At 46.2% G+C, this 24,557-nt stretch overlaps 1 protein-coding gene across 1 annotated transcript in view; it reads left to right on the forward strand.

Moving 5' to 3' along the window:
- NUP210 (nucleoporin 210) overlaps positions 1-24,557 on the forward strand; it is a 111,533-nt gene that overhangs the window by 66,615 nt on the left and 20,361 nt on the right. Inside the window, exons 30-34 of the mRNA XM_040406850.1 lie at positions 768-942; positions 4,253-4,428; positions 7,950-8,170; positions 18,592-18,728; positions 20,257-20,380. Coding sequence (XP_040262784.1) covers positions 768-942; positions 4,253-4,428; positions 7,950-8,170; positions 18,592-18,728; positions 20,257-20,380 — 833 coding nt within the window. The remainder of the gene's footprint in view (positions 1-767; positions 943-4,252; positions 4,429-7,949; positions 8,171-18,591; positions 18,729-20,256; positions 20,381-24,557) is intronic.

The following is a 24,557-nucleotide window of genomic DNA, read 5'->3' on the forward strand; positions in this document are numbered from 1 at the left end:
GTAATACCAGACTTCCCCCCCCCCCCCCCCCAATCATGTGCCAGTAGTAATACCAGACCCCCCCCCCCCCCCCCCAATCATGTGCCAGTAATTCCAGGGGCCCCCCCCAAATTCCCCAATCATGTGCCAGTATAATACCATTATGTGCCAGACTGCCAGTTAAAAAAAAAAATAATTAACACTTATACTTACCTCTTTGGAGCGATGCAATGCAGGCCTCTTCCGGCCTGTGTCCCGACTCCAGCGCTGTACGGCTCAGGTGGCGCGATGAAGTCATCGCGCCGCCTACGCCGGCCTCTGATAGGCTGCGGCCGCCTATCAGAGGAACAGGAAAGGGACACACCTCCCTGCCCTGCTCATCCGCACAGCCTTCTGTTTGTATCGCTGTTCTGAGGACGGCGATACAAACAGATCACTATGGAGATGAGCGCTTCGCTTCCACAATGGAAGCGCTCATCTCAGTGCCTGCCCAGCCGCCGGCGCACAGTGCCTGCCCCGCCGCACACACACTGCTCATGCCGCACACACACTGCTCATGCCGCACACACACTGCTCATGCCCATGCCGGAGCCGCGGCAAAGGTTCAAAAGAGCCGCGGGTTGCTGACCACTGGCCTAGGCCATGTGACCGAGGAACATTTCGTCACTGGCCCAGGAAAAGTTGTGAGAAGGCCACGGCGTCATTGCCTTCTGAAACAGCTGATCACAGTCCGATACTAATGACCTATTCTGAGGAAAACCCCTTTAATCTTCTTTTTTTTAATACAGGGACCAGGCAGCCACTGTTAATTACCAGCTACTGAATGGGCCAAACAAGTCACCGTTCGTACAGGTGGACAGTAATGGTCTTCTGACCTCAGGCTCTCTCACTGGAGTTTCTACCATAGAGGTTATTTCTCAGGAACCCTTTGGAATCAACCAAACCATTATTGTGTCAGTGAAGGTAATTTCTTAGCCTTCTATACTTGTATTAATGATTATAGTAACTTTTTTTTATTTTAGATATAAAACTTTAGCTGCCTTTCCTAATAGGTTTATCTTTCATTTATACCAAAATAATGCTTCACAGTACCAGTGTTAGATTTTTCATAATGCGCATAGTGGTGCTTGTGTATTACTGCCGAAAAGTGACATAAGTTATAGCTGAAAATGTATTAGTTTCTTGGCTCACGCTAAAAACCCTCACAGAGACCATTATGTATGGCTGGGCTGTAGCTTTGATTGATTTACCTAGCTACAAAAGAGCTGGAGCAGGATCCGCTTTTATAGGTCTATTAAAAGCTCATAGCATTGGGAGTCTGGATTAAAGATGTGTCAGATTCAATGTCAGTTCTCCCAATGTGTGGGTCAAGGGATATGTGGTGTGTTCAGGGGAGCAGATCCATCTGGAGGGTTCAGTTCTGATGATCAGTGACATCATAAGAAGCAATCTTTTAATATGCCCGTCATAAGCTTGTTTAAACTGCTCAGAAGATGTGTGCAGTGAATCACTTGCTGATAGAGCACTTTAAAGGGGATCTCTGGGTATTATTTTAAAATGGCCTCCTAGAATGAGACTAGGACTGGTTGCCACCTCTTGCAGAGCTTCCTAGGAGGTGAGGTGGCGGGGCCTCACTACACTACTCTACAATAGATGGTAATCCTATCTTGCCTACAATATGCTGTCATGGCTGAGCAGCCCAACAGGAACCCTCTACCAATATGTAGTATATGCTAATGCCAGAGAGTGATGTTTGGTGAGGCCCCTCACCGCTAGGTAGCTCTGGAGGCTGCTGGAGTCCTGCTCACATTCTAGGACAGGTTGCTGGCTGCCATCTTAAATAATTCCTGGAGAACCCCTTTAGTGGGGTTTGCCATTAAGAAGAAGTAATACCCCAATCGCAGAATATGGTATAACTGTTAGATTGCTGGGCGTCTGAACAATGGGACCATCACTGATCACGAGTCTGGGGACCCCATACCCCAAAATGAATGGAGCAGCTGTTTGAACAGGCGCTCTGCTGCTCCTTTCATTTTTTTATGGGACTGCTAACTGCTATCTCTGGCAGTCTCCTAGAGCGTGAATGGAGCCACACTGCGCCTGGCGAACCTGCTGCTCCATTCATATGGGGACACAAGACTTTTCTCGTGATCCAAGGGAACCCCAACAAGCAGATATGTATCCCCTATCCTGTGGATACATTTAGTATTGTAGAAAACCCCTTTAAGACAATCCCAATGGTTGGGGGGGGGGGGGGGGGACACTGAATCCAGTTATAACATATCAAATTGTTTTGGGTTGACCTGTCCAAATGTTACCCGGTTACAGTTGATGCTTGTAATTACTAAAATTGAGAGCATTCAAAGCCAGGAAGGGCAATCTCCTTTATTATCAGGCCAAGCTTACTACAGATGCTTCTGCTCCTTCTTCACTAATGCAGTGTCAGTCGTCCTAGTCTCAGTAATTATTACTTATATTTTTTTTCTGACAAGGTAGGAACTCAGGAGCTCCAGAAGTAAGCTCGGATTATGAATTGGGGTGAAATGGGATTCTTGTTATTACTCTACCTTTTTACAGATTGACCCATTAACATATGTTGAGACACAATACTGCGATTATTTCCAATAGGTCACTAGGACCACAAATTTTCTCTGGGTTTACATATGTTACTAATTTTGATGTATAAAATATAACGTTTATTTCTAGTCTCTAAAAGTTACTATCTAGAACTGACACTTTTAAATTATCAGCTGGGTCTGCAATGCTACTTGTACATGACTATATTAAGCGGTGGTGCTAGCTACGGAGCTTCACTTAATGCTGCCTTGCATACTCAGTTTTTCACGAAAAACTATGAGTATGCAAGGCAGCAGTAAGTGAAGCTCCGTAGCTAGCACCACCGCTTAATATAGCCATGTACAAGTAGCATTGCAGACCCAGCTGATAATTTAGAACGGACACTTTTAAATTAAAACTTTTAGAAACAAGAAATAAACGTTATATTTTATACATCAAAATTAGTAACATATGTAAACCCAGAGACAATTTGTGGTCCTAGTGACCTATTGTAAATAATCGCATTCTTGTTATTAGGCACGTTAAGGGGGCATTTACACGACAATACGTTTTTTTTGTCTGCGAAACACTAATCCGGGCATGTGAACGCAGCATCACAGTCAATGGGTCCATGTTCCGCATGTTGTGATGAAGTAGAGGACATGTCCTTTCTTTTGCGGAGTGGGCTAATTTTGCAGGGGGCTCTCCGTTTTGTACTTTTGTATTGTTCCTTTGCTTCCTAAAGGAAACATTAAGACTACTTTCTAAATAGCCTTCATTAAATTTGCTAGCATTGTACTAGGGCACAGCGAGTCCTTCACCAAACTACTGGGGCTGTTGATTGTGGCATGCTGTAAATCCAGCTCTCTCTGCTCTCCCCCTCCCTTCTCTCAGTATTAGCGATAGCAGCGGAAGGGTGTACATGGCAGATTTGTGGAGAGGGGAAGCGAATCCAATGAGGGAAGCTCACACAGGCTGTAAATAGGCAGGAAAAGCATACACAATGGGGTAGATTTATCAAAACTGGTGTAAAGGAAAACTGGCTTAGTTGCCTATAGCAACCAATTAGATTCCACCTTACTTTTTTCAGAGCTGCTTTGGAAAATGAAAGGTGGAATCGAATTGGTTGCTATGGGAAACTAAGCCAGTTTTCCTTTACATCAGTTTGATAAATATCCCCCAATTTATCTAGCCTGCGTTACTGGGAGGGACAGGAGAAGAGTAAGAAGGCAGCAGAGTGTTTAGAAACCAAAAAGTGTGTCATTGGTAATTTCTTTAAAATGTACCTAAACGTTTAAGCACGCTGTATTAAAGCTTATAATAAATGGTCAAACAATATTTGTAATTTACTACTATTTTAATTTATTTTTTCACATTTAAATATGATTATTTTTTAATGCAAATTGGGCACCCGAAATTCAGCGCTGTGCTGTCGGGCTTTAGCAGAGCGGGCACAATGGAGTTTAGATACCTTCTATAAACCCCTATTATGGTCCGTGGTATTTCTGCATGATATTGTCTAATATGTGGTTTGCCAAAAGAGTAGCAACCGCATCTCTTTTCCGGAGGTGGAGTCTTCACTGGGTGACAGGTCCTCTTTAGGTTTGGATTGAATCTCTTATATCTGTGTATGTACGGGGGGTCAACTTTATAAAGTCCTTCTTATTTTTAAGAAATTATTTAGTGTTTTTCACAATGCCCGGTCTTTGTCACACAGGTATCACCAATTTCATATATGCGCATTGTGACCAGCCCAGTTATACACATTGAAAGCGGCCATTTACTGTCTGCAATTCCTCTGGGGGCTACTTTGGGTTTCTCAGCTCGTTTCCATGACAACACAGGCGAGGTCTTCCATGCACAGAATTCCATTCTCAACTTTGCAATTAACAGGTTTGTGTAGACTTAGTATTTATGTACGTTAACAAAGCCATTCGTTTTATGTAAAGGTTGAAATTACAATAATTTCTGGCCATTCTTAAAGGGGTGGTCCCTTCTGGGAGCTGACAGCCCCTGAAGACCTCCTGTGTCCCCCTCAACATAAAACACCCACTTTCCCCTCCGTGGTTCGGCAGCTGCTCTGTGGGTCTTAAAGTGGTATTCTGAATAAATGAAGTTATTCCCTATCCACAGGATAGATGGTAACTACTGGTGCCGGACCTACCGCATCAGCACTCGCTGATCACGAGAACGGTGGCCCCTTAACCCGTGGAGCCTCCTGAAATGAACAGACCAGCCGGTTGAGCATGCGTGTAGCCACACAATTCATTTCTATAGGAAGTCCGGAGATAGCCAAGCGCTGTACTCGACGATCTCCGAAACTCCCATAGAAATGAATGGAGTGGCTGCTCAGATGCCCAACTGGCCGCTCTGTTCATTTCAGGGGGCTCCACGGAGTACCCCCAGTCTTGTGATCTGTGGGGATCCCACAGAAGAACCCCCACCGATCTAATAGTTATCCTGTATCCTGTGGATAGGGGATAACTTCATATGACCGGAATAGACCTTTAAATAAAAATATCCTTTGGTTTTGGTTGGACAACTCCTCTGCAGACCTATATGTCTCCATGGTAATAACCTTTCTGTGGTGTAATCCTGCATTTTTTCCTTTATTTTGTGCTCGTGTACAGTCGTGTAGGTTAGCCAGAAACGGCAAACTGTATGATCCTGCAGTCATATTACTGTCCTCTATCTGTTAGTGTGGGGATGCTTCAGAAGAGATTTAGGGTACTTTCACACTTGCGGCAGGACGGATCCGACAGGCTCCGGTTCGCGGTGAGAGGCCGCCGGACTAAAAAGTCGGACATGCAGAACTTTTAGTCTGGCGGCCTTTTGCCGCGCACTGCCGTGCTGTGCCGGAGCTCCGCCCCTGTCCCCATTATAGTCAATGGGGATGGAGCTGCGGTCCGGCAGCACAGCGAGATAGCGGAAGGACGGATCCAACAAGTGTGAAAGTAGCCTTAGCAATGCTTTAAAGAGGTTATCCAGGGATTTTATGAGATCCAACTCCCGCCAACCAGCTATTCTATTGGGCTGCGGTGTTCCGTGAGCGCTCTTTCTGTACTTCGGTCACATGGCTCAGGTGCAACTCTGTCCCATTCAAGGGAAAGGGACTGACCTGCAATACCAAGCATAACCACTGTACAGCTCTGTGCTTGGTAAGTCGTGAATAGATTATAGCGCTGACCGGAGCTCCATTGGTCACATCGATGCCCGGTTAGCGCTGCTGTCTCCTCCCACTTACCAAGCACAGCACCGTACATTGCATAGCAGCTGTGCTTGGTATTACAGTACAGCTTCATTCCCTTGACTGGAACTAAGTTGTGCCTAGACCACTTGACTGATGTACGGTGACATCAGTGGCCTAGGAAGAGGCCTAAGCGCTTATGGAGAGCTACAGCCTTTTCAAACAGCTGATGGTCAGGGGTCCCTGGAGTCCTAAGGGTAGGTCATCAATATCAAATTCACGGATAACCTCTTTAACACCACTTTTGTGGCATTAAAAAGTCGCAAATTAAGGCAAACACCATATTTGCGGCATAATTTGCTACTTTTTGTGCTTCTTGACACTTTTGTAAAGTGGTAAGAAAATTGGCAGACTGGATTTACTGTAATTTTCACCAAAAAGTGGCCTAAATTACAGTTCAAGTCTATGCCAGACCCTCCCTGGCATGGATTTGACTTTCTGGCTCACGGAGCAATGCGCCTAATTTTATAAAGAGGACACGCCAGTCTTAGTAAATCTCCCCCATTGTCTGCATTAGCAGCCGTAGAAACAAAGCAGGCTGAACACCAATTTCTTTGGGGATGTCGCAAAATCTAAACTTACAAGCTATGCAAAGGTGATAAGTGATCGGTGGGGGTCTGACCACAGGAACCCCCTCCTGTTATGAGAACTGGAATCCTCTGTATGAATAGAGCAGTGGTCGGGAATCCGTGTTGCTGCTCTGTTCATCTCTGTGGAGACAACGTACAGCTCTTTGCTATTTCCGGCAATCATTTACAGGTGAATGAAGCTGCAGTGTGCATGCTTGACCACCACTCCGTTCATACAGGGGGTTGCAGAACCCCCCATTCTTGTGGTTGGTGGGAGTCCCAGCAGTCAGACCACCACTGAGCAGGGAAGTCATCTTTTGTTAACATGTTTGCAGACGTAAAATGTGTTAAAGGGGTATTCCCATCACAATGATCACTGTTAAATCTCTTAATGATTTGACAGTGATCATTTTTCTAAATACATTTTATTACCCAATTCCCACCCTTTTTGAGAAAATAATTCCCCTCTTACCTGATTGTTGTCTTTCGTCTCCCCTGGTTACGGCCACCTCTCCTGTCAAATCCCGCCAGGCCGCACTTGCGCAGAAGACTGAAGATTCTCTCCAGGCCGGGCCGCGCAATGTCCTGAACGCGCATGTGCCATGATGACTCTTTCCTGGCCAGTATAGTACAGAGCCGCGAACGCGCATGTCTGCTCTGTACTATACAGGCCAGGAATAAGTCACCATGGCGCATGGGCGGCGGCGTGCGCGTCCCAGCCGGGAGAAAAACGCCAGTCTTCTGCGCAAGCGCGGCCTGGCCGGGAGAAGACGTCACTCAAGCCCAGCCGAATCCAGGAAGTGGACGTCGCGCTGGACGAAGGTAAGTATGAAAACTGAAGATGGAAATGCCCCTTTTAACTGAATGGTTTACCCTATGCAGTATGAAACCTAATAAAAAGATTTAAAAACAGAAATTCCATGAATTACAGTGTTGAAATTTAAAGGGCCACTTAACCTAAATTTTTAAAAGGGATGTCTCATCTGAGACAATGATGGGCATATAGGTTGGATATGCCCCCATTTTCTTGATAGGTCCAGGCCCCACTGCTGGAACCCGCACCTATCTCCTAAATGGTGAACATAGGGAGGGCCGCCGAAAATAGCCAAGCGCTGGCTCAGCTATTTCCGTCAAGCCCATAGAAGTGAATTGGAGCAGTGGCCGGTCATGCGCGTTGTGCTCCTATTCACTTCTATGGGGAGAGCGCTTGGTGGAGGCCAGCCCGGAGTCCTTCAGCCAGCACTTTGGCCCGCTCCATTCACAATAATAGGTGCAGGTCCCAATGGGGGGCATACCCTAGCGATATGCCCCCATTGTCTCAGATGAGACACCCCCTTTTAATATTTGCGTTGTCATTTCAACCTAGAGAGAGGCTGACTGTAGTGTTCTTCAGTGAGATTACAGACCGTGCCCCCAATGATCACTATTCTATCCTCTATTCCTTAAATGTGCATTGACAAATATGTAAATGTGTTATTAGTTCTGTAGTGCGTTTTTGTACCACATGATGGCAGTGTTGGGACATACACGACCACCGTAGTTTACATTTTGGTATTATATTGTGTTTCTTTCTTTTTATATTTGATTCTTGGTTTCAGGGACGATTTTATACAGATTGGAAAGGGGTCCACAAATGACAGCTTTATTATGCGCACAGTCAACGTTGGTTTTACAATATTTAGGGTATGGGATACTGAGAATTCTGGAATTTCCGATTATGTTCCTATCCCTGTACAGCACAGCATTTACCCAGCTGTGAAGGAAGAAGCTGTAGTTGGTGATGTAATATGTTTTGCGTGCGCAATAACTAGTCCGGAAGGTAAGAAACTCTATATTTTATTATTTTTAAAGGATATGTTCACCTCTGAATGCAATTTTACAGTTTTATATGTCAACATAATCTAGTTGAGTAAGGGCTCATTCAGACGGCCGTATGCTGTCCACAAAAATGCGGATCCGTTTTTTTTGCGGGCAGTTCAGCATATCCGCAAAACAACGGATTGCATTCCGTTTTTTTGCTTACCCATAGACTTCAATGGGGCCATGTCCTGATTTTCACTGACAAGTATAGGACATATTTCATTTGTTTTGCGGAGCCGTGCAATGGAAGAAAAGGCCTCATAGAAGTGAATAGGGCAGCATGATCCAGCATCTAATCCGCAAAAAAACTGATCCGCATTTTTGTGGACAGCATATGGCCGTCTGAATGAGCCCTAATTGTGTAAATAAATGGCTTTACTTATTTTACGTGCATTTTAAAGGGGTTGGCCACTATATATTACTAGCTGCACATGTGCTGGGAACAGTACGTGCATGCATCAGTAATAAGCATTATTAATCTATTAACATTGATGTCCAATAGTTTAATATGAGTAATTCAGGTTTACATGCTGGTCTGCTCACCTGCTTGGTGGCGCTTTGGTTCGAAAATGGCCACTAGTGGAGGGTTTCCATCCATCAGCAGCCTGTATTCATTTACACTGGGGACAGGCTCCGCATGCGCTAGTTCCCCTGTCTTTTCCCAGTATAAGTGAATGGAGGCTGCTGATGGACTGGACACTCCACTAGCGGCCATTTTTGGTGCGCAGCATCGGCAAGCAGGTGAGCGGATCTGCATGTAAACCGAAATTATTCAGTACTAATAGTTTAATAGTGTTTATTACTAGCTATGTGCATGTGCTGTTGTGTTCCCAGCACATGTGCAGCTAAGAATATATAGTGGCCAGCTCCTTTCAGTTGCAGCATGTGGTGTATCCAGAGGTGCATTAAATGCCTGTATTCCAGAACATACAGGACCCACTTAAAGAGGTTGTCCGGGCTTTTTCATATTGGTGATCTATCCTCAGGATAGGTTATCGTATCAGATCGGCGGGGGTCCAACACAGGCACCCCCGCCAATCAGCTGTTTGAGGAGACAGCGCACGCAGTACGCAGGTGCCGTCTCCCTTTTCTCTTCCTGTCCACTGCTGCTGTCCCATAGACATACAGCAGGAAGAGAGAAGGGAGACGGCACCTGCACACTCATGATCGGCTGGGTTGCCGGGTTTCAGACCCCCGCCGATCGGATATTGATGACCTATCCTGAGGATAGATCATCAATATGAAAAAGCCCGGAGAACAACTTTAACATCCTCTACATATCTATATCAGTAGCACCATTTTATTTTTTTCATTAGTATACCATATTAGTGATAGTGTCCCATATAGCTCTACATGTCATTTCTATAGCTCTTCTGGTCATTCTCCACCCCCTTGTCTTCCGTGCAGTGTACATGACCATTTTTACAACCCCCCCCCCCCCCCCCCTTCCCATTCCTGCACAGTTTTCTCCCTGCTCTCTACAGTAAAGCAGTAAAGTCAAGTGCCTGTTATAGAAGATTCCCCCTAGAGATAATAATAGTTCATTGTAAGTACCATCTGTAAGTGGGCAATCATGTTAATGTTACAGTACAGCTTGAAGGGTTTCAGTGTGCGGCCGCACAGCAAGAGATAGGACATGCCCTATACCTCGCCGCAACATGCGGACCACAGACCCATTGAAGTCAATGTGTCTGCACCGTAATGTGCTGCACGCACGGCCGGTATCCATGTTTTGCCTGTCCGCGATTTGCGGAGCACAAAACACAGTCGTGTTCACGAGGCTTTAAGGTAAACAAAGTAGCAACAACTACCAGTATAAAGAGCCCTAAAAGCTTTAGAAAAGTACTCTGAAGGTAAATAAATGTCCTAAATTAAAAGATGGTGATGACATGCCTAACACAGCTTCATGTTCATCGTCACAAATCATGTGTCTGGATTTCTTCTACAGCCATATTTGCTAGTCTTTCATTGGATATACATAACAAGTATGTTGTCGGACTGTTAGCTAAGCTTTCGGAATGCAGGGGTTTAGTTAGTTCTTCAATACACTCAGTGTAAAGAGAATGGCCAATCGCCAGAACAAGCAACTGCAAGGAAAGCTGGGAGATTACATGCAGAAACCCGGGGAAGTATGAATGTGTCTCGGGGCTTCAGTACAGGTAGTGTAACTAGGGATCAGTGTATGACTAGTAATCCGACATCTGACAGTGAAAACATGGTTTTATAACAGATCTGAAAATCTGCAGCATGCCCTCAGAGTTGCAGCAGATGCACCATGTGAACCTTCCTTTCCCTGCGACACAATGACTGCAATCCCAGAAACATTGGCTCCTCTGGAACAGGAAACAACGTGAAAGTGTTTAAATCGACTCCTTCCTCCTCATACCTTGTGCAGTTGTCCCTCTGGAAGTGTGGAAGCATTTCCTAGATGGAGATGCTTCCTGATTCTCTCATCTGAAGCTCCATTGTAGCCAAAGGGCCCAGAACAGCAGATTCACCTGCACAGACCTTGGCATACATCCAGTATTTCAGGCAGTCCTGGGTATCTCCTGACCAACCCTTCAATTGGTGGGTCAGGCTCCACCTTCAATCAACTCTAGGCACTACCCTTTGGCAACGCGGATAACCTTGGGTGGATGCTTGGTAATATGGTCCCATGCAACGTGATGACACTGGTCATGTTACTCCACTCCGGCAGGGGTAGAATGCTGGAGCAGTTTTCTGAAGATGGTGTCTGTGTTTTGCCACAACCATGGACCCTTCAAAGTCTGCTGTATCTATTTGTGCCTTTGGCCCCTCACCTCTCAAATTTTTCATTAGTAAGGGGAGAGGGCCTGAGTTGTTGAATTGTTTGTCTTTAGAGGATAAAACATGGGACAATTCAGCAGGCGAGTGTCAGGAAGGAAGCGTTCCTTCCTGACAATTGCCTGCTCGTCAGTGAAGGAGAACACTGCTATTACATGTATGGAGAGGAGCGATTACTAATGCCGTCACCATACAGAATCATTGTTTGTCGTCTGCTGCCAGCAAACAATGATTTAGGTGTTCACATGAATAATGCGATTACCCAATGAACAAGTGTTTTGCTCGTTCATCTGGTAATCGGCAGTACCTTTACACCGCCAGATAATTGCTAACGAGTGTTTCTATGAAGGCTCGTTAGCGACTTTTCTTTTTGGAGGATTCTCAGCCTGTGTAAAGGGCCCTTAAGGTTGGATCCATTAAAAATGTGTTGACGTTGAAACATGCAGATTTTCACAGATGACCTCACCCTTTGCAATGGTTGAGGTAAAATCTGTGTCCTATCCACAGCCCAATCCGCATGCAACACCTTCACATTTTTCCATGGATTTCCATCAATATCCAATCAAGCAATTCTGGCCCAGACCTACATTCAGAATTCTACTAGTTCCTTAGCTCCATATCCTACTAGTCCAGTGTCTGCGCTGGTGATTTACATTCTGAGAAATGTTGTCCTGGTCCTAGACCAATATCCAGAATGCCGTGGACGGTTTGCCATTGCATTGTAGGAGTACGTACATTTCAGCTGTTAGAGAAGATGACAAACTGTCGACTGGTGCCTGTATCAACCAGCAAAACTGCGAATGCCACTCGGGGATATAATGCATCCTGTTCTTTGAGCGGATTTTTTACTTTTCAGTGTGGATTTTGGAAAACGAGTGCAATATAGCATATAGCAACTCTTATTTCTCCAGGGCTGTTTGGGAGATGAAAGCAAATACTCCTTGCTCTATTTTACTTTGCATTCTTCTTGATAAATCGTTCCCAATGGTCCCTGCTGTTTCAATAACTGAGTGTAGGTCTTGACCAAAATCGCAGTTCACCTGCAGGATGTAATGGTTTTCTCTTTGCAGCAAAATCTCAATCTGTTGACTGCCATGTCCTTGTGTTGCTCTTTGAAGAACCTTCTCGTTCAGGAAGTGTGCTGAGAATTTACACCGCCAAACCACTAGAGACCTGCGGTAGAAGCAGGTTCTGGTACATGACTTAGAGGCGGCTGCTTGGCTGGAGAGAGAGAATTGTACAGTAAAGATTCTCCTGCCTCTTCTTTAGTAGGTCTACCAGCGACCAGAAACCACCACCTTTTTTTATAGGAGCTCTGAACAACATACACACGTGGACAAAATTATTGGTACCCCTCCGTTAAAAAACAAAACAAAATGGTCACTGAAATAACTTGAAACTGACATACATAATATTAAATAAAAATTTACAGAAAATCAGAAATTGCTTTTGAATTGTGCTTTAACAAAATAATGTAAAATTATAGGATAAGTTGGACATTATGGCACATTCCATAATTTGAGACTCTTTAACACCCTTTTTTTTTAGCTGTTTGGAATAGCACAGTGAAAAAATTATTCTTTCTCGCTGGTATCATTGGGGGACACAGGACCGTGGGTATAGCTTGCTGCTGCCACTAGGAGGTGACACTAGGCTGAAAAGTGATAACTCCTCCCCTGCAGGCTATACCCCCTCCAGCCTGGAGAGAGCATATCAGTTTTTAGCTTAGTGTCGTAGGAGGCAGACCTCCCTGCTTTTGCAGGGCAGCTTACTTTTTATTATTTTATCTTTTTCCTTTTTTAGGTTTGGGGAAACAGTCGCCTAGCCACTCTGTCTACCCCGGGAGCAAGGCCGGTGTCAGAATCCCTCACCGCTCGCCCTCCCCAAGAAACAAAAGTGGACCAGGGCAGCCCAGCTCCCCTGCTTCCCGCCAGCCAAAGGGGTCACCTGAATCCGGCGAGACCCTCCGCCATTCCAGTCCCCTGCCACTTCGGGTGCCAGCGGCTGAAGAGGTGACCCTGCTGGTACTCTGAGAAAGGGTGAAGAGAAGAGGATGAAGATGGGGTGAGTAGTCCTCATTGGGTAAGTACCTCAGCCCCCCCCCCCCCTTCCCCTTGGTCACCTCGGTCACCTCATAAGATGGAGGACTTTTTCTTCATGAGGGCCCCACATTACCTCAGGCCCCAATGTAGTAGCCGGCACGTTATACGGCCTGCGGGGTGAGCACCCGCGGCCGGTGTTCAACCACGGCGCTTGAGAGCGCCGCTCCGGTCACTCTACTTCCCGGCCGGCTATTCACTCGGCCGGCGCCAAAAATTTAGGCCCCGGCTTCTCTCCGGGCCTACCGGAACTCAGCCCGTACAGTTTTTTTGCGGCCACGGGATGGGTTCCCGCAGCAGGTGGACACATCTGCCCACTGATCTGGAGGGGGTATCGGCGGTTACTCTGAGTCCCTCTGTGGTAGCCGGCCGGCAGTACCGCCCGGTCGGCTGTGCGCCGAACTTTATGTCCCGGCTTTGCGGCCTACTAGGCCGCAACTTTCATTCCTATTATGGAGGAGGCGGGTTCGTCCTTTAGGCGCGAATCCTCCCCGTCTAGCTGTCCCTCCTCCTCCAGGTGCCCGCTGAGCTCCGCTCCGGTCCTCTGAGCAGGGTTAACCCTTCCTGCACAGCCACCTTTTTCAGGCCCCTGTTTACCCTAGGTTTCTTACTGCAGGCGCAATGAGCCTTAATATTGCGGTATACAGCCCTTCCTGACCTCTCCATATGAGGTTAGGTCCTCACCAAAAAAAAAATATAAAAATTATGCGCAACAAATCCTGCCCTCCTCAGTCCACAAAATCCATGCTCCAACTGCACGAATCCAGTGGAGTACATCTGAAGGATCCCAATCCGCCCTCTGAGGCCGTTTGGTTGATTATGCTCCAACTGCGCAAAATCGCAAATCCAGTGGAGTACATCTGAAGGATTCCCATTCCGCCCTCCGGGCCGTTTGGTTGATTATGCTCCAACTGCGCAAATCCAGTGGAGTACATCGGAGGGATTCCCATTCCGCCCTCCGGGCCGTTTGGTTGATTATGCTCCAACTGCGTGACTCCAGTGGGGTACATCTGGAGGATCCCAATCCGCCCTCTGAGGCCGTTTGGTTGATTATGCTCCAACTGCGCAAAATCGCAAATCCAGTGGAGTACATCTGAAGGATTCCCATTCCGCCCTCCGGGCCGTTTGGTTGATTATGCTCCAACTGCGCAAATCCAGTGGAGTACATCGGAGGGATTCCCATTCCGCCCTCCGGGCCGTTTGGTTGATTATGCTCCAACTGCGTGACTCCAGTGGGGTACATCTGGAGGATCCCAATCCGCCCTCTGAGGCCGTTTGGTTGATTATGCCCCAACTGCGCAAATCCAGTGGAGTACATCTGAGGGATTCCTATTCCGCCCTCTGGGCTGTTGGGTTGATAATTCTCCAACTGCGTAAATCCAGTGGAGGACATCCGAAGAGTCCCCAATCCGCCTTCCGGGTCGTTTGGTTGATAATGCTCCAACTGCAAAGTCCAGTGGGGTACATCTGGAGGATCCCAATCCGCCCTCTGAGGCCGGTTGGTTAATAATACTACAACTGCGCAAATCCAGTTGAGGACAACTGTAACTTCCTATCCACCCTCCGGGGGCGTCCGTTTGAGTTTCTCCTCCTGCGCAACTCAGCGGAGGACCTCTGGAAGCTCCCAACCCACCCTCCTGGGTCGTTTGGTTAATAGAGCACCGTCTGCGCAATCAGTAAGCAGACCTTTAGTTCCATTCCACCTCCGGGTAGTTTGGTTCTTCTGTCAACACCGCCACAGCCTGCAACAGCCATGGGCTAGAGGCTGAGAGGTGGAACTGCGCACGAGCGAGCCGAAGCAGGACAGTTATTCGGACTCTGACATGAATCCGGATTAATTTTCTGGTTCTGGTGTATGCATTAACCCCTTCCTTAGGCACTACTTACACTTCTACTAGATACAGTGCTTAATTTGGGTATTACCTCCTTCCTGAGGTGGACTGACCTCACTAGCATTGGCCTCAATGTCAGCCATAGGTGCCCTCGTTCTGTGAGTGGCGGAATTGAAGTTCCACTGGGCTCAGTATCGTCAGCATACATTAACTTTTTGTATAGGTGGCATTATGGCATTCTCACTGCTGTCGCAGTTTTACGTACGCATTACACCCTTTCTGGGGTGGGATGATGGCACTTCGTACAGAACTCGTCATATGCAAGTTCCTGCTAGGTGCGTTACCCCCTTCGATGGGTGATGTATTTGCACTACCTCGGGTTACAGTACTTACTGGATATGTTACTCCCGATCATAGGTAAAGCGTTTGCACTGCCACTGGGCGCAGTGCTTGCCGTAGATTTTTCCCCCTCCATTGGGTGGGTAATTACACTTCTGTAGATTGCGGTTCTGACTATCGCGCTACCCCCTTCCCTAACCGGGGGATTGCGCTTCCGTTGGTTACTATTCCATCTCCCATTTGCCATCACATACTTCCTATGGCATTACCCTCTACAAACGATCCAGTAACGGGGGGATCACTATGCATCTTTGCATGCTGTATTTCAGCTACGCCACGAATCTAGAGGCCTTGGTTTCCTTCACAGGGGTCCGTGGCAACAGTCGGTACCGCTGGTGCCTGATATTCTCATCTAGTGGCATATGGATACTGCCACAGGATAATATGGACACTCCAATACTGTATCCCTCTTTTCTTCATGCACTTATTGGAGACACAAAAATGTCGGCCTTTGTGCTCTCAGGGGTGTCACCCAGCCTTAGGTGTCCTAGAGACTCCCCATCCCCATGAGCACTCCACCGTTCGGGTCAGTCACACTGCACAGAGTTCGGTGGTCAAGATCCAGCAAGCAGAATATTCCACCGACTCCGGATGCTTCGTCCACCACTCATCCTTATCTAGGTGAGGGCGTTATGCTGGCAATCTGCAGTGGCTACTACAACGGCTTCTCCTTCGCAGGGTAGTCTTCACGCTAGGGCTAGATGCTCCTAGTCGCTGTAGCGAGGCAGCCCCCCTCAGGTAGGGGTTCTACCCTGGTACTAATTCGGCAGTTGCTCCTGTTCAGCGCCCTTGTCAGGTGGAGGGTTTAAGGTTAGCTCTACTAACTGGGCCAGCTTGATACCAGAAATTCTACTGGATGTTCTCAGGCCTTCCCCTCATGTCCACGCTGGCGGAGCATGCGGTAACCTCTACCGCACGAGGGGTGTTTGAGTCACCATTACATGCTAAGGTTCCTTCTGCACAGTTCTTTCGTCAGGCAACGGATTCCTCTAACACGAGAATCAGTGACCTCTACGGTGTGGCCTACTCCTCGGCTGGAGTATGGCGTGAGCATTACTCTTGGGACTTCCCTTGTAGGGCCTCCCTTCAGGCGGAGTATCGCATCACCATTAGACGCTGTAGAGCTCCAGTCTCACATGGGAATGGGCTTTAGTTCTGGCCTCTTTCTGGTTTACTACCAATAAGGGTCCGTGGCTCTGACAACTGTTGTCCTTCTGCCACATCTAATCCATATGTTTGAGAAAGGCTCTTGATGTGAGCCGAAACGCGTCGCAGAGTATTGTTTGTGAACAATAAAGACATAATCTTTTGTTGAAGACTACAGTGAGTGGCACCTACTTTTTGAGTGCGTTCTACTAGGTAGATCAGTCCCTGCGACACTCGTCAACACTAGATTGCCGTTCTAAGCGGGACCTGGATTCTAGTAGTCATACCGTGACGCCATTGGTGCTACCTCTCTTCAGATGTCGGTGATATCTACGTCACCTCAAGCCAATGGTGGTTGTTCTTTCACTGCTCATTCCGGGGGTGGACTGAGAGCCTTACCAAGACGGGTGGAGCGTAGTCAAACTTCACCCGGCAAGAGTTTTTCTCTCATCTTTGTTCCACTCATCTGCCCTTCCAGGCAGCGTTGCCGCTTTGTTGAAATATAGTCACTGACGGGGCTTCCCATCACTAGCGGTGCTCACATTGGCTTTACTTTACCTTTCCCGTGTGGTATTGATACTTTGGCCTGTAGTGTTTCTTAGTGATTATCAGGCAGCTTCTCTCACTAGAAATCTCACCACCAGCCTCTATGGCTATAAGGGCATTGGTCTACCAATATTCCGCTCCCTAGGGGGCGTTCTCTGACCAGAGGTGAATCCTACGGACTTGGCCTTTTAGTTCTACTTCCACAGCTGCGGCCAGGAGCCAGCTGTTTGGTGGCGTTATTTTTTATTTTTATTTTTTTCTCTGAGTTGATACGCCTTTCTTGTACGTATTTTTTCATTAAGTATGAACATAGGGCAGTGTTCCGTCCAGGATCCTCTTTTTTCGCAGAAGGTGGTCGCCTTTCCACACCTCACAGACATGGGTTTCTCTTCTTCTCCCTCGTAGTACACGAACCGAGCTCTCCATCAGCCATGTGATTTGGCCTCTGAGCTTGCTTGTCCTTGACTAGCGCTTACAGCCCTACGGACTTCTACCAATTCTTATCCTGGGGTCCTTGTCAAGGCTGACGGCCTCCAAAGGCTGTTTTTCCAGATGGATCCGTTCAACAGTTGCTTGGGCATTTGCCCTCGGGTAGGCAACGCCCAGCTGAGTCTTGGCCCACCCGACCAGCGGTCGGCGCTGCTCGGGTCCATCTCCTTCATGCAGTAGTTTCCAGTGTGGAAGGCAGTATCTTGGTCTTCCGGGCACACGTTCATCAAGTCTTACCGGGTGCCTTCCTAGGCACCGGCGGATACTGTTCCAGGCAGCAAATTCTTGCAGGCGGCAGTGAGTTACGCATCCTCGAGGGCGTTTGTTTCTCCAGGGGCATGTGATTTGTTCCCTCCCCGTGGACTGCTTTAGAACGTCCCACGGTCCTGTGTCCCCCAATGATACCAGCGAGAAAACGAGATTTTTGTGAAACTCACCTGTAAAATCTCTTTCTCGCGGGGTTCATTGGGGGACACAGCTCCAACCCAGTAATTTCTGTTTGCTGTGATTGTTGGCGGTTGTGGAGCCAGTATGGCCCCAGTTCTGGTTTGATCCGACTGGCGTTGGTCAGTTGTTGGTTGTTTACCGTATGGTTATTTTCTCCTACTCCTATGGCTTGGGCACAAACTGATATGCTCTCTCCAGGCTGGAGGGGGTATAGCCTGCAGGGGAGGAGTTATCACTTTTCAGCCTAGTGTCGCCTCCTAGTGGCAGCAGCAAGCTATACCCACGTTCCTGTGTTCCCCAATGAACCCCGCGAGAAAGAGATTTTACAGGTGAGTTTCACAAAAATCTCGTTTTATTAGATACCAGCGAAATAAAAATGCTTATTGCGTAGTATTTTTTTATATATATATATATATATATATATATATATATATATATATATATATATATATATATATAATGTAGCAGCCCATAGGTGACTTTGTGGCTGCTCCTAATACCTGCGATATGAACTGTTATGAAGAAAAAGGTTTTTGTTTTTTTAAATGTTGGACTATGCATACATTCTAATTCCTCATTATCCTCTTCCTCTTCTTCTTCTTTCTCTTTTTAAACAGGGTTGACTGGGACCTGGAGCTCTTCCTCTAGTGTCATTCTACAAATTGATCCTAGATCGGGTGCTGCTTTAGCTAAGGAACCTGGACTTGCTACTGTGTATTATGAAATTCCAGGGTTGCTGAAGACGTACCGAGAGGTGATTATCTTTGATAGTGAGCCTTGGCCTTTGTCGCCACAAAACATGACCATGATAAAACGTGGTGTACAGTAGTTACAGTGTAAATTAAAGTGGAGAAAAATTACAATTTCTCTAACTCTGGTTGCTCCCTACTTTCCTGATTAACTAGTTCAGGGATGGCCAACCTGCGGCTCTCCAGCTGTTGTAAAACTACAACTCCCATTATGCCCTGCTGTAGGCTGATAGCTGTAGGCAGTAGGGTCCCTGCCCCTGTCACACCCAACTGACATACAAGGCGCAAAATTGTCGCATGGCCGGACAGAAAAGGGGACTTGCAACACTTTTTGCTTCTAAAAGTGTTGCAAATCCATTAGTAGATGTGCCTCCTTATCTTCAGATTTTCATTTAAATGAATGAAGAATAAAGCCTGGGCAAAGCAGATAAACAAATGGCTGCTTTTTTTCCTTCCTGCTGCAAATGGATCCAGCAGGAGTCTTTCCTTTATATTAGGGCTCATGCACACGACTGTATGCCTTCCGAGACATACGGTACGTGAGTGGGCCATATGTCCCGGAGCGTCATTGATCGTGCGCATGGGAGTGCACAGCATCATAGATTACAATGATGCTGTGTACGGTGGGGCGGCCCGCGGGACTATTGTCCCGCACTCATAAGATCTTATGAGTGCGGGACAATAGTCCCGCGGGCGGCCCGACGTGCACAGCATCATTGTAATCTATGATGCTGTGTACTCCCCTGCGCACGATCAATGCCGCTAAGGGACATATGGAGTGCATACAGTCATGTGCATGAGCCCTTACCCTTACCTTTTGAATCCACTTCTGGTTTTGGCTTAAACACAACATGAAAAATTATGGCTTTAAAAAAAAAAAAAAAAGCAAGCCATGTGTGAAACCACCCATATTGTGCTTTATTGGTCTCCCGTATAGCATAGGGAATGATAAACACGGATTAGGATAATATGGCTGCTTTCTTCCTAAAACAGCGCCACAGCTGTCCATGGGTCGTGTCTGGTATTGCAGCTCTATCTCATTCACTTTAATAGAACACAGAAGAAAGCAGCCATGCATTTCTAATCCTGGACAACCCCCTTAATATTACACTAGACGTTATATGGTGTGGCCTATGGCTTTAGAATTATGATTTATGATTCAGAAGAAAACGTGGTACAGAGTGATAATCCCTTTTGAGGCTTTTTTGTCCGGCACTATTAACCAGCAGGAATGAGATTTCTCATGCTAGGTGTTTGCTCCGTACGAGCAGGCCTGTCTGATGTGGTCACAGATCCCGGTGATCCGGTTTGGTCTTCATCTCCTGCTTTGATTTGCATTTATATTTGAAAACAGTATTTTCTCTGAAATGTACCGTAATTCTTTTCACTGCAGGTGCACGCTCTGCATGGAGACTGGTTCTATACATATGTGAATGATGGCTATTTTAATGGCTGCCTATGCTCTGCTTAGTGTTTATACCATGACATAGCGATATATCCAAGATTCAAATCTGTTGTTTTTGTCTATATCAGGTGCTAATACGCTCTCCACAGAGAACACGGGTTGTGGATGCAAACGGAGAGAAAATCAATTTGCAGTCTGCAGATAGTCTTAAATTTCTTGTTAATATTGGGGAAAATGGCAACAATTTGAAAGGTAAATGTAAGAAATGGTTCTCTTATTTTTCTTGATGAATGGCTTATTTTAGCAGTCAGTGCAAACAGCGGTACAAAATGTATTTTCTCTGTCGGAGCGTTGTCTTTATTCCTACCAATAGTGCCCCTGGCAAAATATTTTTATGTTTTAAAAGCTTCATCTATTTTTGTTAAAGGGAGTCTGTCACCAAGTTTTAGGTTATAGAGATGCAGACATGCACGGCTAGATCGCCGCTAGCATGTTCGCAATATACCTGTCCTATAGGGCTGTGTGCTTTCATTTTCTTTAAAAAAGGATTTTAGAGATATGTAAATTAGTCTTGTAAGGTGACCAAGGGGCTGTACGAACCTTCCTGGTGCCCAGCCATGCCCGCCTGTGAAGGAGCCCAGCACCACCTATGTCCTCCGAATCTCCTCCTTTAGTCACCGTTAGATAGCTGTAATCTCGCGATGCGCTGGGTACACTGGTCTTAATTTGACTTGTGCTGGTGTGAGATGTGCCACAGTTCTGCACCTGTTGTTAAGGAGTCTGGCTGTGGAGCCTTAACCCATGCCCTGCATGCTTTTTTTTTTAAATAGCAAGGGTGTCAGAGAAAGCTAAAAAGTCACAAACTGGTACTTGCAACAAAATTTGTGACTTTTCCAGACCAGAAAACAGGCGCAGAGCCATAATCTCCCCCATTGTCTTTTGCAAAGCTGCTTAGGTTTTCTTTAGGTTTTAAAGGTGGAACGTAACATGGGAAAACAGTGTATTTTTTTAATTTTTTTATTATGCATGTTTGTTTTTAGATTCAAATATGATCTATGTTGGTTTTATTCCGAATGATCAGTATCTGTATAGGATTCATCAAGCCTTGCGGCATGTATTTGAGATTAATGTATTATTTGAGAGCAATACAGTGGTCCCTCAAGTTACAATGGCCTCAGGATACAATATATTCAACATTCAATGGTCTTTCCTGGGCCATTGTTAGTTGAAACCAGACTCAACATACAATGTCTCAGACACTGCTGATCTGTAGTTCATGTGATTGTCTGGAAGATCCAACCAATCGATATGGCCATATCATTGGTAAAACACCTATATTGGCTGCCTAGTATCTCCTCTCTACAATACAGTGGTGGTATTACATGTTCTGTCCTGCACTTTAGGCTACTTTCACTTCCATTCCGCTATTGAGATCAGTCATAGGATCTCAATAGCGGAAGAAAACGCTTCAGTTTTGTCCCCATTCATTGTCAATGGGGACAAAACTGAACTGAACGAAACAGAGTGCACCAGAACGCAATGACACAATGTAAGTCAATGGGGACGGATCCGTTTTCTCGGGCACAATCAATCTGTCCCCCATTGACTTTCAGTATTGTTCATGACAGATCCGTCATGGCTATATAAGACCTAATACAACCAGATCCGTTTATGACGGATGCATGCGTTTGTATTATCGTAACGGAAGTGTTTTTGCAGATCCATGACTGATCCGCAAAAAACACTAATGTGAAAGTAGCCTTACCTGCGCCAGGATGTGCTGCCGCTTTGAACACCAGGTGAGGGCACCTCCATTTTATTTTTCTGGTTCTGTGTGTACAGAAACCTAAAGAATCCTCCGTCCTCTGAATAGAAAGTGATTTACAGCTTCCAGAAGCTCTTTCTGACTGCTGTATGTAAGGGCTTGCTTTATGTGTAGTATTTTGCCGATTCATTTTGTTTAATCTTAGTTTTGCCTCTTCCTGAAGTCAGACAACCCCTTTAAGACTGTTTTAATGCAAGCCATAATTACATTGTATCACCGGAGCCAGTTGTATGGCTATATAAAATACATTACCATTATGGTTCAATCGCTCAAGGGCTTTAGCATCCCTTACTAGTGCTGTGTATTAGGACAAAAAGTAGCAACGTAGTACTGGCAGTATTACAGAAAGGTGGGTATGTAGAAGGGAATCCAGCTCCTCGTAAAGACCTACTAATCTAATGCCTAGCAGTCCTGTCGGTGTGACTAGTAGATAGGTTTCACCATTACTATGAAGGGTCCCATTACCATAAATGTAGCGTTTTCTCACATTTTACATTCAATTTGTTCCATGTGAAGGCAACTGAAGTGTTTTTGTACAGTAAATGCAAAATGCCATAGAGAGTGCTAATGTTTCAGAATATTTTTCCCCAATAATGACACTAAGTGCTCGACATATTTGCTTTTACTCGGCTGCTTTACTGGAAGACTTGAGTGTGCGACTTATGAATCATTCTGTACACAAGCTGCAAACTGAAGTGTAATGAAAATGTTTGATGGCCCTCTCCAGAGCATCCGATATTCTGTCTAAGGGTCTTGAGTACTGATTGTTTTTTATTTTTTGGATGATTGTGATATTGGTTGAGTCATTGTGTAGCCTCCACATGAACGAAGTAGTTGTATTTCCAGATTGCAACTAGAGAATATGAGCAGGACGGTTCATCCAGTCCATTGTGCTTGTTCTGTTTGGCCTCTTGAGCGTCCATCAAAACAGTTTGATTTTTATCAACTCCCAACTACTTTTTATGAAAAGTTGGAATCTGTTCATCGCTGTTCACATGAGCCACTCTTATGTAATAACACACAATAAAGCAACAAAGGACCTAAAGGAAATGATTCTAGAGGAATGGGAGGAAGTGGAGAAAAGGCTTTCTATTCCTAGAGAATTCAAAAATCGCTTAGCGTTTGATAAGGAAGATACTAAATTGTGGGAAGAGATTCCTAAAATAGACACTCCTGTAGCCAGGGTCGCAAAAAAGACAGCAATTCCATTTGAGGATTCCTCGCAACTTAAAGAACCAATGGACCGGAAGGCTGACTGTCTTCTGAGGAAAACTTGGGAGACGTCTGTAGTTCTAGTCAGCACAAATATTGCTGCCGCATCAGTTGCAAGATCTATGCTTTCTCGCCCATATTCATATTCAGGGAATCTCCTGAAGATTTTTTTTATTTTAGTTTATTTTTTTCCTTCTTTTTCAGATGGGAAAGCAGTGGACGCCTCCCTGTTTACCCCCTTTAAATGGTGGTATAATTGCAACATTGCCCTTTCCACGACTGATCCCCTACCATATGGGAATGAGTACACATCTTGGATGTTGCACTTCAACTACGCCACGGTTATAGATGCCTTTGCTTCTTCTACAAGTGGAGCGTAGCGAGTATCGATGCACGCTGGTGCCCTGTACTTTTCTTCTCATGGTATTTCGGTGCCGCCAGGGATACTGTGGCTGTTTCCACATTGTGTCTTTGTCCTTGGTGCCGTTTTGGGGAATGAGTATGACAACCTCTCTCCTCAGGGGGTTGCCCAGCGTCACTCATGTGTCCTAGCGTCTACTCTATCCATGGCCCTCCACTGTCCCAATATGGGTAATCAACAATATGTAGTGCGTACACCATGGCACGTAATATTGTGATTACGTTCCAGCAAGTCGAGTGTTACACTGACTCTATATTCCCTATCCACCATTCCTGATGTGGGAAGTGGTTGTGCTGGCACTCTGGTTTAGCATTGCAGCGTGTTCTCCTCTGCTGATGCAGATTTTTTTACGCTAGTACTAGCGTTCGCAGTCGCTGCAGTGGGGCAATCCCTCAGGTAGTGGTTCTACCCTGATGCTGGCTTGGCGGTTGTTCCTGTTCAACACCCTTCCCAGGTGGAGTGTTTAAGATTAGCTCTCCTTCCTGGGGCAGTATGGTACCATGGCCTCTACCGGATCCCTCTAGTCTGGCCCTCAGCTTGTGCTGGCGGGCGTGCTGCGGCTACTACGGTACGGGGGTCCTGGAGTAGCCATTACATACTCTGGCTCTTCCTGCACGGCTCCTTCGTCAGGTGACTAATTCTTTGAACGCTAAATTCTGTGGCGTACACTGCATGGCCGCCTCCTTAGGCAGAGTATGGCACCGCCACTATCATCCGGTGGCTACTTCTGTGTAGTGCCAGTCTCAGGTGGGGAGTGGGCTTCGCCCTGCCATTTTTTTCTTCCGTTTTTTTATTTTCCTTCTCTGGCTCAGGGTTCACGGCCACTCCGCAAACCTTGGTAGCTCCTACGTTACTACTTCCCCTCATCTATGTGGATGCAGGGTATTGGTTCTGTGTTTTTTTTCTTCCAAGTCCTGTTCCGGACCGACTGTTGGGCTGTGACGTTTTTTCCAACACCTACCCGTTGGTCC

The sequence above is a fragment of the Bufo bufo genome, chromosome 9 (genome assembly GCF_905171765.1).
Source record: "Bufo bufo chromosome 9, aBufBuf1.1, whole genome shotgun sequence".
Lineage (NCBI taxonomy): Eukaryota > Metazoa > Chordata > Amphibia > Anura > Bufonidae > Bufo > Bufo bufo.